Source organism: Lynx rufus, unplaced genomic scaffold, assembly GCF_022079265.1.
Source record: "Lynx rufus isolate CCGP_SWC_20201006 ecotype Redwood Valley unplaced genomic scaffold, mLynRuf1.p SCAF_3, whole genome shotgun sequence".
Classification (NCBI taxonomy): domain Eukaryota; kingdom Metazoa; phylum Chordata; class Mammalia; order Carnivora; family Felidae; genus Lynx; species Lynx rufus.
This window is the reverse complement of record NW_025814845.1, coordinates 91299876-91315999: the sequence shown is the minus strand read 5'-3', so window position 1 is coordinate 91315999 and position 16124 is coordinate 91299876. Positions and strand designations below refer to the sequence as shown.

General features: G+C 35.4%; 1 protein-coding gene across 1 annotated transcript in view; it reads right to left on the bottom strand.

The window, feature by feature from the left end:
- AP1AR (adaptor related protein complex 1 associated regulatory protein) overlaps positions 1-16124 on the bottom strand; it is a 39768-nt gene that overhangs the window by 5363 nt on the left and 18281 nt on the right. The window contains exons 2-6 of the mRNA XM_047091367.1: positions 10696-10744; positions 8866-8892; positions 6091-6116; positions 3360-3456; positions 2067-2165 (exon numbers count right to left, since the gene is read on the bottom strand). Coding sequence (XP_046947323.1) covers positions 2067-2165; positions 3360-3456; positions 6091-6116; positions 8866-8892; positions 10696-10744 — 298 coding nt within the window. The remainder of the gene's footprint in view (positions 1-2066; positions 2166-3359; positions 3457-6090; positions 6117-8865; positions 8893-10695; positions 10745-16124) is intronic.

Below are 16124 nucleotides of genomic sequence, written 5' to 3'. Positions count from 1 at the left end.
AATCTCTATCCTTGTATAATCCTTGAGGGCTCAGAATATTTACAGTGTTATTAAAAATAACTTTTAAAACAGGTATATATTGGTGTACTCAACATTCTTATTATACCCAAGAACTTATAATAACTGGAAGGATGAGGGGTAAGAAAAAAATAGTTAAAACAGTGGATGAAGTTCTATTTTGGCTGAAATAAATAGCAATAAAACAAAAGATCTAGAAGACCTGGCTGAGCTGACTCAGAAATAATAAAAACAAAGGATTTAGAAAACCTGTCAAGAGTTAGGGCTTTGATAAACTTAAAAAAAAAAAAAAAAAAAAAAGTGGTGCTTGGGCGGCTCAGTTAACCATCTGACTCCTGATTTTGGCTCAGGTCATGATGTCAGGGTTTGTGAGATCGAGCTCTGCATTGGACTTTGCACTGACAGTGCGGAGCCTGCTTGGGATTTTCTCTCTCTCTCTCTCTCTCTCAAAAATAGATAAACTTTGGAGGAAAAAAGAGTTAGGGTTCTGACGCTTATTAGCTGTGTATCCCTGGCATGTTCTCTACTTTCTGTTTATCTGTAAATTACAGATGGCTATAATACTGCCCTAACACACTCATAATGCTATTGTGAAAATCGAATGGATTTGCATATATCTGTGTATGTTTGTGTGCCAGTGTATGTTGTACAGACTATTATGTGTTTCTGGAAAACTCAGAGAACCCAAATAGATGCTGCATATGGAATGCTTTTGTCTTTAAAAGGTGAGCAGTAGAGATTTTATTATAGTAAGAAGAGTTATCTAAAGTATAGCCAGAAAAATATTTTTATTTCCTAGTAGGTGAGTTAATTTTTAACCTTTTTCACAAGTTAGAATATATTGAAAAACAAAAACAAAACCAAAAAACCCCATTCTCCCACATAATCTAATTAATCTGCTGAAACAATTTAATAAAAACGGGAGGGGAGCGGGAAGAGAAAGAGATAGAGACAAAGAAAGAGAGAAAGGGCACTGGTCACATATAAACTCATGGCAATATGACACATGATTTTTCAGTTTCTCTGTTACAATAATTCTTATGTGACATGATCTTTGTACTACTTCAGTTAATATTACAGCACAGAGTTCACACAGGCAAAATATGGAGGAAGATGCTAAGTAGGATAACTGACCAAGCACTGCTGTGCTTTGAACTGCGGCTCTACCATTTATTAACTGCAGGATCTCAAGCAAGTTACTTAACATCTCTGTCCCCTGGTTTCCTCATCTATAAAATGAGGACTGAAAATGCTACCTATCTCCTAGGATTGTTGTCAGTATTAAACAAGGTAAAACATGTAAACTAATTAAAACACTTCCTGACACTTAGCCAGGGCTCCATAAATGCCTGTTATTAATAGTGGTCTGGCAATTACAGTAATGCCATATTAGCATACAGCATGGTGAGATATAATAAATCTGTTGCCTTCTCTGATAATACGCCAAAGATTTCTCAAGACTCAAACTCCCAGTCTCCCAAAGACACAAGAGTAAAGATGAGAAATATACAATATCTGAAGATGAGGCAAACTGCCTAGCTTACCAGATTCAAAGAAGTAGAAGAAATTCTAGCAGTTCAACGAATTGGTCTAAAAAATACTCACAAAAGTAAACTAAAAAGTGCTGTAGAAATTATTTGATGCTATTCCTAGTTGTTAAAGGCGAACTAATTTGCCTTTAAAATTCCTAAGAATGGGGGCGCCTGGGTGGCTCGGTTAAGCATCCGACTGTTGATTTCAGCTCAGGTCAAGATCTCACAGTTTGTGGGATGAAGCCCTGCATGGGGCTTCTGTGCTGACAGCGCAGAGCCTGCTTGGGATACTGTCTCTCTCTCTCTCTCTGCCCCTCCCCTGCTTGTGCGCTCTCTCTCTCAAAATAAATAAACTAGAAAATAAAAATGAAAATTCCTAAGAATATATGCATAAATACATTTGCTGTTAAACAAGAAGCCCTTGATTCTGGGGGTGGAAGAAGTCTCAACTGAGATTTGTCAGAGAAAATCAGGAGATGAGCAGCCCTGACATATGTTGGGGTCTTTTCCCCTCACCTCCAAGAGCTTTCGCTGCTTTGCTGCCCTGGCTGCTTCACGCTGTGCAGCGTATAAAGCTTCTTCTTCTAGTCTTAACTTCTCTTCTTGTAAGGCTAACTGTACATGAACAAAACAATAAGGATTAACAAAAACCAGAACCTGTCTGACTGCTCTAAAAATAAAATGTTTGTTTGTAAAATTAAAAATAAATTATTAAAAAAATAAATGACCTCTATAAAGCATAACAGAATTGAAATTTTTGTGATTTCTCATTTCAATTTCTCCTCTTACAAAATAATTCAAATGATATCAAAGATATTATAGAACTCTTTAGAAACTGAATTATGAAGTAGTAGCATTTAATTTGCAGAAATACAAAATTGTTTCTTTAGAATATATAGTGATCTTCATGCTCAACAATTGTTCCAATGCCTATCACTCTGACTAGTTTAATGGTTTTGGCTCTCCTGAGTCCAAGGTCTTTAAACTAAGGCCAATCATACCACCATCTATCAAAGTGAAGTAAGCTTTCACAAAGTTCATGTCTCATTGATGCACATGTGTCCTGAATTTTATTACCACCAAGCTATTCAGCAATTAGTTTCAAATTTAAATTCTTGCTATTCCTAATAGCATCCAAACGGCTTTAGTGATAATTCATTGCATGTCAAACCAAATTTAAAAATCAAATTTCAATGATTTTTTCTTTAGCCTAATATTAACATCTATTTGCATTGCTTAAATTAATGCTGTTGAAATCAGTAATTGGTACTAAACAAACTGTTCTTAAATGTATAACAGAATATGACTAATTCCACTTACTGATTAGCAAAACTATAATTATAGGCCATTTCCATCAACACATTAAAATAAATATAACATTTAGGATTATAGTTTATGGTTCACTTACTAAGAATAAATAAATCCAAGACAAACAAAAAGACTTAAAAAATACTTATTGTGAAACAGAGTAGTTTTTAAAAGTTGATTTTAAACACAAAAATACATGTATCTTGCCAGAGTCTCTACTTGTGAATTAAGATGTTATTTTTTAGAAGAATGTATTATCTTCATTTTTGGCAGCATATGATTTCTGATCAATTAAATCAAAATAAAAGAAACTATAATAGACTGGAACATTATTCCTTTACTTTTTGTTCTTCTCTTACTTTTAACTAATTTTCATCTGTATAATATCTAAATATAGGTTCAGTGACTGTTCATATGCCCTATACTAATGACAACTTTCTCCATACTATAAACTGAAGCTTTATGAGAACACATACTTAAGCAACATAAAAGACTATTTACCTCTTTTTGAATTTTCATATCAAGATCTTTCTGTTTTTCAGCAATAGAATCATAATGCCTCTCTCTTAGGTTAACAATTTCTTCCTCAGTAAGAGGTCTACAGAGAAAAATGAGGGAGAAAAAGAAAGAAAAGAAAAAATACTTCTGATGAGTTCAAGTCCAAATAAAAAACTCACAAACCAGAGAAATACTAAAATTTTACTGTCCAAAACGTATTAAAGCAATTTGATGGTATAATTTCAATTGTTAAGAGTAAAAAGGCATACATTCTAACACTTGCTATAATTTGGTATATATGTTGAATAGGATGATATATTCTCAGATTATTTTTTAGCACTACAACCACTTCTAAGATATGTGGACTCCATTTACCTTCACTTTGGCTCTGCTTCAGCCATCTGACCATATCCCAAAATATTCACCATAAAGCATAAAGCTATGCTTTGATAGCCCTCTTACCATTCATTCTAGGACTCTTAACTCTCATACCCGATACCCTCCCGATTTATCCTGGCCAATCAGTCAGTCTGGTCACCATAGGCCCTTGATCCTTCCCTTTTCTCCTCGTCAACCTATGCTGATTACCTGGCCATACTTCACATACAACCAATGTGGACACCATGGCAAATTTGAAGTACTTTCTTACCAACATACACACCTTCTTGCATTCCTATCATAATACCATATTCACCCAGCTTACTTTCTGACCTTGGATCACTTCCATGATTAGCCCTTTCTCCTGAGAGCTGCTAAAGAAAATCTAACACCTATCTGGTTTTCAGTCCCTAGCAATAACCCTTTTCTTAGACATGATCAACTACCTCTCACATCTTAAGCTATACTTCAAATCTTCAAGTACTCCTTAAGTTCCGCATTTAAACTCTTTTCTCTCAGAAGTTAACTTCACCCCACTCTGAGATATGAGGATATCAACCAGCAATTCCTTCAACTTCTTGCCACCTCACCTCTTAAGTCTATCCTCTCTTTTCTCCCCTCAATCCTCTGAAGAGCTGGCATTCCTTAACTTGTTCAAGGTCATCTGCTATACTTTTACTCTTGATTCATTCGACATGGATGCCACCCTCCCTCCCCCACTCCAGGGCATTCCCTGGGACATTGCCTATTAATTAGCACCTCTCTTTCAGCTTCACCCTACTTTTTATCTGTCTTTACCTTTCTTCCATGTGAAGGGAAGAGGGAAGGAAGAAAAAAAAAGAAGGAAAAATCTTCACTTTACCTATATTTATTTCTAGTTACTGCTCCCTCTCCTTCCCATTTCAGCCAAAATTCATGAAACTAAATGTACACTGATAGCACATCTAGCACTTAATTTGTATCAGGTTCTCTTCAATGTGCTTTATGTATATTAATTAATTTCAATCCTCACATCAACATTAGCAGGTAGAGACAGAGATGACACACACAAGGGAAATGAGATAAAGACAGATTATGTCCACCATGTTCTTTTAATTGTTTTTGCCCACTGAGTCTTGGTTGTCTTCAGAATCCTCTTCTAGTGTTTGCCTATTCAGTTCTCAGACCGTTGCTCTCTCTCCACACGCTCCAACCAACCCACTTCCTCCTGGTCCCAATCTCGGGTTGGTGATCTTGATAATGATCACGGTTTTAACCATCAGTATAAGGTAATGTCTCCTACTTCTGTTCCTCTAGCCCTAACTTCTGCCTGGGGCTTTTTTTTTTTTTTTAAGTTTTCTTTTTGAGGTCTCACATAAAATACAAATTTCAAGTGTTATTTCACTTAAGAGTTTTGACAACTGTATACACTCATATAACTTCAACACAAAGGAAGATACAAACATATCCATCCCTCCACAAAATTCTCTTGTAACTCTTTCCTGTCAACCCCCTTTGTTCGTGCAATTTCTTCTGTCTGGAATGCTCTCCTCCTCTGGATAGTCATCACTAGCCAACACTCCCAGGATTGACCTAAGTGTCATCTTAAAGAAGTCTACCACAACACACCTCTTCTCACACATTTTGGGCAAAGGGTCTCTCCTGCATTTTCCCTGCGTGTTTTATAACTGCTAATTAATCTCTTTCCCCATCTTATGTTGAAATTAGTCATCTACACAAACTACCTCCTAGACCAGGATATTCTTTCTTCTAATGGAGAGAACCATGTTTGATTTTTTAATCCCAGTGCCTCGTATAGTGCCACATGATAGTTGCCTAATGTTTGCTAAACTAAAAAAGATAAAGAACATTCATTCAAAATATGAAACAGTATATGAAAATATTCTCTTGATATTAAGAACTCTTGAGTTAAAGACAGATGGTTCTTTTTCAAGTAGCTCAGGAAGAATCTAAAGAGGCTGTTTAAACAAATTGAAGTATCAAGGTTCTAGTTAACCTTATTAGTAAAACGAACTTTAGAATGTCATGAGGAAGAAAAAGACAATCACATTTTAAAAATTCAAGGAAATGTAATTATTAATATTAAATAGTTTATTAAAAACTACAATATACATGACTTAGGTTCAATAGGAGAGCACTAGGCAATCATGTACATTCAATTCCTTAATGTTCAAAACAACAGTTTGAGACATTATTATTTGTCTCAATCTGACAGAAAGAGAAAACTAAGGTCCTAAAATGTAAACTGTTCAATCCCTCAAAGCAAACAAATGACAGAGCCTTGCTTCTTAGGGAGCTTCTTATGGTTCACACAGACATTATATTAAAAAAAAAAAAAAAAAAAAGCTTTACTTACCTATGACTGCTTCCTGGACTTTCCCCCTGTATAAAAATTAAACAATTAAAGAAATTTCACTAGGTGAATTCTATGCGAGGCAATTCAACAAATTTTTTATTTAATCAAAATATTTTCTGCTTATCTATTTTTATCATGTAAACAAATTTTATTATTAAGAGTGTTTTAAACAAAAAGCTTTAAAATTTTACTATTTCTCAAAAGCAAAATTAAATATTTAGCTTAATTTATATTAACTAATTATTGGACATTTCTTAACTTTTTTTTTTTTTAATGTTTATTTATTTTTGAGACAGGGAGAGACAGCATGAACGGGGGAGGGTCAGAGAGAGAGGGAGACACAGAATCCGAAACAGGCTCCAGGCTCTGAGCTGTCAGCACAGAGCCCGACGCTGGGCTCGAACTCATGAACCGCGAGATCATGACCTGAGCCGAAGTCGGACGCCCAACGACTGAGCCACCCAGGCGCCCCTCTTAACTTTTTCTAACAAATATATATTCTATACCAAATGAACTTCTGTGGTCAGGATGGTACTAGACAATATACTTTCTATGCCCTCTTCATTTACAGTTGATCTTCATACTTTGTAGATTCCATATTTGCAAATTTACCTATAAGGCTAAAATGTATTTTAACAAAAAAACTAATAACCCCTGCACTTTTGTCATCATGAACAGACTTTCACAGAGCAGCAAAAAACTTCGAGTTGCTCGATATGCACCTTCCCAGTTGAGGTAGAACATAGCAATGCTCTGCCTTCTTGTTTCAATTCTCCTACTGTCCTCTTTACAGTCTACTGAGTGCCATGTTTTTTGCCTGTTTGTGTATTGTTGGTGATTTCACTGTATGGTGCTGAAGTGCTGTCTAATATTCCTAGTCACATGAAGACTGTGGCAAGCCTTATGGAAAAAATGTGTGTATTGGATAGGCTTCTGTTCAGACATGACTTACAATGCTGTTGGCCATGAGTTCAATGTTAATGAATCAGTAATATATATTAAAATAAGGTGTAAAACAGAAATCTAAAACAAGGTAATTTACTGATTGGGTGATGAAAATGTTGTGGCTAGAAGCTTACAGGAATCTAACTCTCCATTTTTCCTAAGAGTAATTTCCAGTTGGTATTCAATAATTCAGCATTTACGGCAACTTTATAGGACATAACTACCACAAATGATGAGAATGAATTGTTTTTGTTTTTTTCTTCACACGGTTATGAAATTACCTATAGTTTTTTTTTCCTCCAAAGTAAACCAGAACTACTTACAAAACTGATTTGAATTTATGCATCTTTCTTACACACTTAAGCTATTCACATGTGATAGTTAACATATATGGGCAAATAACAACAGGAAACAGGTGCTGATAAGAAACAGCACCACAAAACAGGGTGATGTTCAACTAAACCAAACACAAAACATGACACAGAAGGGGAGAAGACCAGTTAGGAAAAACAAAAGCAAACAAAAAACTCAACCAAACAAAAAGCATCTTAGGAAAACACATGGAACCACATTCTTTTGAAAAGCAGTATGATGCAATAAAGGTTGAAAGGACTCTTACATTTAGCACTTCTAGAGTTTAGAAACTTTAAAAATATTATGTAAAGTGTTTGCTTACACTTATCTTAAAAAATAACATGGAATTAAAATGACTTGAAATGGGAAAGAAACTGGGTTCTATGAAACATAAATGTATTTGGGAGAAATTTTACTGGGAAACAAAGGCTATGCTAGTTTCCCAAATGTGTTCTATCAGAGGATAATAAATATGTATTATTATCTGAAAAAAGGAATCATACCCAAATTAATTTGGGAAATGCTGAGTTGAATAGGTTTAAATAATTTTCTTAACAGTTCTCTTAACAGTTCTTCTCAGAACCTTTACCATGTTAATTTACATTCTGAAATAGTATTCCATACACACTGGGAAATGTTGGGCTAAAGGATAATTTAAATTTAGTTTGATACATTTTCCTTTTTCCTTAGCAACAAAAAGTGATAAAAGGTCAGAGCTCTCAGTGTTCTTATAGAACTCATTTTAGAGTTGTATAAAGTTTGCCCAAGGGAGGTTTAGTAACTTGCACAAACTCATATAATTAGTTTAGTGAAACTGAAGTTTAGCTCACGATCTAAAGCTCTTCTAACTATAACCAGTGTGTAAGAAGTATACACCACAGTTCATTAATTCTACACTGTAATTTTTTCATATTTTCACACTTCTGTACTTCAAATGCATCTTAAATTTAAGTTTTAGATGAGATGAAATGCAAAAAGTCAACAAAAAGAATAACTGATAAAAAAGAGAATGGCTAAAGTCAGAAAGTGATTATAGAATGGGCATGCATAAATTCTACCCTCAGAAATCTATGAAAACTATGGTTAAAGAATGGATCTACCTTGGGTTGTTGAAGAATTTTACCTACCTAATGGCAAGAGGTTAGAAATATCCTTTTTAAAGTTCCTTGAGTTCTATAGCATGCTTTAAAATATGATCTATATTTATATATATAAAATACATGAAACCAACATATAAAACTATATGTAATATACCATATATATAGTATTATATATGTTATACATGAGAAAATTCTGAATGATATGCTAATATAAATTGGTAAAAGGACATAGTTAGGGACTAAGAAGTAAAAATAAAAACCAAAAAATAATAATCCTGAAAGACAATAAAATAAAAATTTTTTAAATAAAACCTAGGATTCATGCGATGATTCATGAGAACAAATATGGGTTTTGCACTACTGTGGAAATACTTACTTCATCACTTTCTACTAGATTCTCAAACTGAAAGAACAAGAAAGCAAGCGTTAGGGGGGATATTTTTCTAAGGTACATACCTCATAAAAAATTGTCACTTTTTCACTTCAAAAATAATATACCTTTATACTTTTAAGATATTTGAGTCATGTGTCCCTTTATACACTAGTTCATTTGATATATTCAACAGTCCTATAAGATAGCCAAAATAAGTATATACTGTTATTTATGATTTATATGAAAAAGAAAAAGGAGAATTAAAGCAATTTTCTTCATAAATCAGAAACTTTTTAAAACTTATAAACTATTTCACCTGAATTATTTCATATGGGTGTTTTAAACCCATACTACCAGAATTTTCCACTTGAATTCAAAAAAATTTAATGTCATAAGAAGGAGAATTTACTCAAGAAACAGGGCCTTAAAAGATACCCAAATAAGAATTTATCTTATAATGTTTATATTTATTCATCTATTCATTAACTGTTTACTGAAAATCTACCAAATGGTAGTCACTGCTCTCAAATATAGTGTCTGTCTTTCTACAGACAGGAAAGTAAACAATTTGTTGATGATGTGATGAACAGTATTATATCCAATGACTAAATGAAAGTCATTACTACTAAATTGTATTACTAAAATATTTGTATTTAAACTATAAATAATTTGATAACCACCAAAAGAAAAGAGTTTTATTGTTAACATTATCTACTATTAAATATTAACATGATTAAAATCAAGAAAACAATGCATTTAAAAGGTTTAGAATGACAAGAATTTAAAGAAGTGGCTTGGGGCACCTGGATGGCTCAGTCGGTTAAGTGTCCGACTTCGGCTTAGGTCATGATCTCGCGGTTTGTGAGTTTGAGCCCCACTCTGTGCTAACAGCTCAGAGCCTGGAGCCCACTTTGGATTCTGTGTCTACTCCTCTCTCTGCCCCTTCCATGCTCATGCTCTGTTTCTCTCTGTCTCTCAATAATAAACGTTCAAAAAAAAAATTTTTTTTTTCAAAAAAAATTTTTTTAAAGAAGTGACTTAAAATTGTTTAAAATTATTATCTTGAACTTTTTGTTTGTTTTTTGGTTTGTGATTTTTTTAAAAAAAACTAATTTCTGGTTTACTTGCTTCCTTATTTAATATAGAAGGCAGTGACGTACAGTGTTCAACTTTTGAAGCCAGGCAGTTTTGGACTGGATTTAGGTTTTGCCATTTATGGGCTGTAACAAAGCCCAACTTCTTCACCTGTCTAAGCCTCTCATTCTCATCCATAAAATGGGATGACTGCCACCCATTCAGCAGAACTACATTAAGAATTATGTGTGATGACGTTTATAAACTATGGTAGAGTAGGTGGGACATAGCAGGGACTGAATAGATTCTATTATTATATTTTACACACAAAGAATAAGAAACTCAGTGATTCATCCTGTGGAGTTGCTTAAAGTCAGCTTTCTGCTTTGATCCTGCTGTACTTCTTTACTGGGGCAGGCCAACCATCTATGTCTAGAATCACTGCCTACTGAGCCATTGTAACTGTACAAGAGTACCCTCTCTTTGAATTGTGCACTGTGAAAAAAAAAGACAAAAAACAAAAACACCACTTCTTAGTAGAAATAGCAATTCTATTAGAAGAACAGGACCGTAATCTTCTGCAAACTTCGCCTTATTCACCCCTCCCCTCCCCACCCCAATTCTTTTCCTTTTCATTGGCATCAATAATATTGAAATATAACAAGTCCATACTAAATCTTGGGCCCTTAATGAAAAGAAAAATGTCCCTTCTGCCTTCCTGAAGGGACTTTTATCCAATCAGATTCAAGACTTACTTACCTCTATAGTTAAGTGCTCACCTCTTGAGCATGTTCTAAAATACTTGGATCTGGGAAGAAAAGCAGAAAAACTTTAAAAATCACAATCAATACTAAAACTGAGCCAATGTAGTGACATAAACACATTTCTATAAAAACATTTCCCAGATTTTCAAACTTAGTTATGAGTTTAAAAGTGTTCAACCAACATTTACCTACCGACACCACTATTTACTCAACCTGTAATAACAAATTAATTTATTGTATTTACTACGTAGAATACAATTAAATTTTAACACTCATTATTGTTATTGTATCAAGGAAAGTATGTTAAAATATTGATGTGTTAAACAATGTATAAGAGTATGTCTCCAATTTTCGAAAACATATGCAAAACAACATAAATCTGGAAAGATATATGCCAATATGCTAAGAGTGGTTGTCTCTGGATTATGGGATCCATGTTTATACAAAGTTAGGCACTTTTTATTCTTTCCATGCCCATATAAATTTTAATCATTCTCTTCTGCTCCTATTAGTGAAATTTACAGGTTATCAAACAAGAAACTCCTTTGTTATATCTGCTCTAAGAACATGTCCACACTCTATTAACTATGTTTCTGTCCTCTATTATAGTATGAAAGTTGGTATAGGGCAGAGACACCCAAACTTCTTTACTACTGGAAATGCCAGGAGATTATAAGACTTTCACTTATAATGTGGTTCGTGTTATAGCTGCTTAAATTAATGGAGGAGTGGACTTCATGCCCCCACAGAGACCAAAAGTCACACTGAGGGTTTTTAATGGATCCTTGGACAGAAAGGATCCTTTAAAAGATGAGAAGAATCCTGGGGTTAGGATAGGTCAGAATGCTTTGTGAATATTATGTGTTTATGTATGTGTGAAAGGGAGACAGGTTTAGTGAAAGGGAATAAATGCTATATTATCATGATAAAATTTTTACTATTATAAAGAATAAAAAACAGTGAAATCATAGGTCCCATTTTTCTTAGTACAATCTTTATTTGCTAACAGATGCAAAGCAGTTTTATTGCCCATTAAGAGATAATTAATAAAAAACAGAGGACTTGGAATTGTCATTTTACAGATCTAATAATTTATGGAACATACCCAGAACAAACAAAATACCCTTAATTCTCTAAGCATGCAGTGTCCCCATTCTTCTATTTTCCCCATTTCTCAAACAAAAACAGAAATGAGTTGAGCCTTTGAATAGCGCTGTGTTCTGGTATTAGGATACGTACTTCAAGTACTGTATGCTCTCTCCCTGCAACCATCACTCTCTTCCCTGAATGAAGAATCTATCTCTGATTAATCTACTTCTCCTTCCAGGCTTACTGCGATGGTGTAACTGAATAATAAAGTAAGGTTCAGTAATACTAAGTATCTCATTATAGACTATCAATGTGACTTCATTGCTGAAGCAAAACCTAAAGCTAAGTGGTATACTGTCCAAACCAAGGGAAGTCATTGTACTATGCTTGTATTAAATAGCAGAACACTGTGTTTTATTCCAATTATATACAGATACACCCCTAACTTTAGGAGAAGCCAAACGTGCTGACTGTTGTAAATGTCTCACTTTTCTGTGCTTTCTGTCCACATTTAACTTTAGTGAGGATGATTGTGCCTTTGCATGACTCTAAATCCCCGATTTTCTGACCAAACTAGACCATAGTCAAACCCCAGACTCATGTGATTGGTTCAGGGTCATATGGAAACTGAGCGAGAGATATAATATCTTCCTGAGAGCTCTAGGGAGATGCTAGGAGTTATGCTTCTGAAAATCTTCAAAGAGGAATGAAACCAATCAAAAGAATGTTCTGACAGTGTTGAAGTCATCCCTAAGGATCAGGGGCATCCCTGCTCTGCCCATGGTTTTGCTAGTACTTGATAAATCGAGTATCCTTATAAGAAATTCTACCTTTTGCCTAAGATAGTTTGATCTGGATTTCTGTCCCCACAAAGTCCTGACTAATAAATAAACATAAGTCTATATGATAGAATGGCAAAAGAGCAAGTTAATAGAAAAAAAAAAACACCCTAAAACCAAAATAAACACAACAATTAAAATGAAAGGTATAAAGAAAAGCAAAACAAGTGAAAAAAACATTTAAGTTTTCTTTTTTTTTTTTTTAATTTTTTTTTCAACGTTTATTTATTTTTGGGACAGAGAGAGACAGAGCATGAACGGGGGAGGGGCAGAGAGAGAGGGAGACACAGAATCGGAAACAGGCTCCAGGCTCCGAGCCATCAGCCCAGAGCCTGACACGGGGCTCGAACTCACGGACCGCGAGATCGTGACCTGGCTGAAGTCGGACGCTTAACCGACTGCGCCACCCAGGCGCCCCAAGTTTTCTTTTTAAAAACAGATTAGATTGAGACCTTCAATCTAATCTGTTTTTAAAAAGAAAACTTAAATTAGATTAAAGGTCTCAATCTAATCTGTTTTTAAAAAGAAAACTTAGATTAAAGGTCTCAATCTAATCTGTTTTTAAAAAGAAAACTTAAATGTTTTTATTCACAAAAGGCATATATTGATTCCTACTATCATAAATGCCAAGATTATACTAATAGATTAAATACTCAATTTGGCAAACTCAGGGGCAACATTTTTTATTAGAAGAGTTTTATCCTGGGATTTATCCAAAAGGAAGTCGAGAAATATTGTAATACACATTTTAAAGTAATTAGAAAGCCGACTGCTTGAAAGTAGCATCTCAGATTTGAGAGAGCTCTCCATTACTTAAGTGGTACATGAAAGAAATTTAAATTAAAATCTTTACATATTATTGGATGCCTAAAAGTCTAATACATCTGGAATATAACTTTTTCAGGGTTTCCTGTAATAAAGTGCCCTGATTTTCTACCTTGAAGTGTTATTTTATTTATTTATTTAAAATATTTTAATGTTTATTCATTTTGGAGAGAGAGAGAGAGAGAGAGAGTGCAAGCGGGGAAGGGACAGAGAGAGAGGGAGACATGGAATCTGAAGCAGGCTCCAGGCTCTGAGCTGTCAGCACAGAACCTGTCCCAGCGCTCGAACCCACAACTGTGAGATCATGACCTGAGCCAAAGTCAGATGCTTAACCGACTGAGCCGCCCAGGCGCCCCTTGAAGTGCTGTGTTAGAATAAGGAGTGAGGTTCTTCACAATTCTCTACTACCTACTTCTAGGTAAAGATGATAATACAAGTGAGGGGGTCTGAGTGGCTCAGTTGATTAAGCCTCCGACTTCAGCTCAGGTCATGATCTTGCTGTTCATGAGTTCAAGCCCGGCGTTGGGCTCTGTGCTGACAGCTCGGAGCCTGGAGCCTGCTTCAGATTCTGTGTCTCCCTCCCTCTCTGCCCCTCCCCTGCTCATGCTCTATGTCTCTCTCCCAAACTAAATAAATAAACATTAAAAAAAAAAAAGATGATAATACAAGTGAAAGGTAAGTAGAACAATTGCAGAGAGGAAAATCATACCTGTTTTATTAAATGTGACCTCAAGTGTTTATTGTTTTATTTCATAAATATTTATTGAGTATGTAACTAAGTGCTTGGCATGGTTCTAAAGTGCTGGCAATACAACTGTCAATAAAACTGATAAAGACCCTACCACCTTGCAGCTAACATTCTTGGGAATGAATGACAATAAGCAAATGGTGGGAAATGCTACGAAAAAGTAAATACTTCAGAGCAAGCAAAGATAGTGACCAGGAGAGGGAGGTTATTTTATGTAGGGTGGTCAGGGTAGGACTTTCAGTTAAAGCAAAATTGGAACAAAGTTCCCCCAAGAAAGCCAGCCAGCTAGATAACTGGAGGAAAAGAATTCTAAGCAGAAGAAAGACAAATACAAACAAGCTCTGAGGCAAATTGTTCTTTGCATATTCTACGTAAGTGGGGGACCTGAATGAATGGCTGGAATGGGGAGAAAAAGATATGAGGTCTGAGAAACAGCCACGGTCAGACCACAGGCCTTTGTAGGCCATGGGAAGGGTTCTGGAGTTTATTCTCAATAGTTAAGAATTTACAAAAAAAGATTTCTGTCTTTGGCATTCCCCCCCCCTTTTTTTTAGCTTTTATCATGACAATTTTCAAATATGCACAAAAGTAGGGAGAACATATACACCTCCTTGTACCCATTACCCTACTTAAAAAAGTTACCATTTTCCCAAGCAAGCTGTGTATTGTCAGTGCGGGAGCCCGGCCTGGGTTCAGGCTCATGAGCTGTGAGATCATGACCTGAGCAGAAATCAAGAGTTGGACACTAACCAACTGAGTCATCCAGGCGCACCCCAACTTGCAACCCCCCTACTTCCTCTGTAGTCCTCTTTTAGTCTGTAACAGCCCTCCTTGCTGTACCATCACCTCTTCCCATGCCACTCATGTGTTGGAGAAATTGTGTCATTTGTCCTGTAGAATTTCTCAATTTCTAGGTTTGGCTGATTGTTCTTCTCTTGGTGCTGCTTGCTTCCTCTATCCTCTGTATTTCCTGTGTACTGATAATTTGATTTAAATTGAGTGCAATTTTTTAAGGCAAGAACTCTTCAAATATGGCACTTGCTGTTGAACTAAATTATGAGGAACTTTATTTTTGTCTGCCTCACTTTTACTAATGCTAAGATGATCTGTAGGTTCAGGTATTGTCAGCCTAATTCATTATAAAGTTTCAAACCAACCTAGAAAAGGGGTGACTGGTGTTTTTAGATGCCTTACGCTTAACATCCATACATAGTTAAGAGTCTGGATGAGAATTCTCTATTCAAATTCCAAGTCTAGCACATTAAGATAAATACCAGTCCCCAAACCCCTTATACTTTTTCTATAATTAACCCTGGGCCTACTTCTCAATTCCAGATCACTAAGAACACCATTCTTTTCTTCCTGGCTTCAAACCCAGGAAATTAATCTTTGTTTTCTTTTCCTATCCTAAGGAAGGTTTGCTGTGAACAAAGATACAATGCCAGTGATTTTTCCTCCCATATATATGCTTCATGCTATTACTAATACATACACAAGCCTATTGTGTTTAAGGAGTTTACTACCAATCACTGTGGAGAAATAGAAGTATAGCTTATTCCTGGGGAAAAAGGAAGAATGAGCTATTTCTCAAAAAGTTGGAAATACAGGGGGCGCCTGGGTGGCGCAGTCGGTTAAGCGTCCGACTTCAGCCAGGTCACGATCTCGCGGTCCGGGAGTTCCAGCCCCGCGTCAGGCTCTGGGCTGATGGCTCAGAGCCTGGAGCCTGTTTCCGATTCTGTGTCTCCCTCTCTCTCTGCCCCTCCCCCGTTCATGCTCTGTCTCTCTCTGTCCCAAAAATAAAATAAAAACGTTGAAAAAAAAATTTTTTTTAAAAAGTTGGAAATACAGAAAACAAAAATTAAAACTATAAAAGCAACACACAATGTATCTGTCACCTTGACAAGCTAAATTACCTTAAAGAAA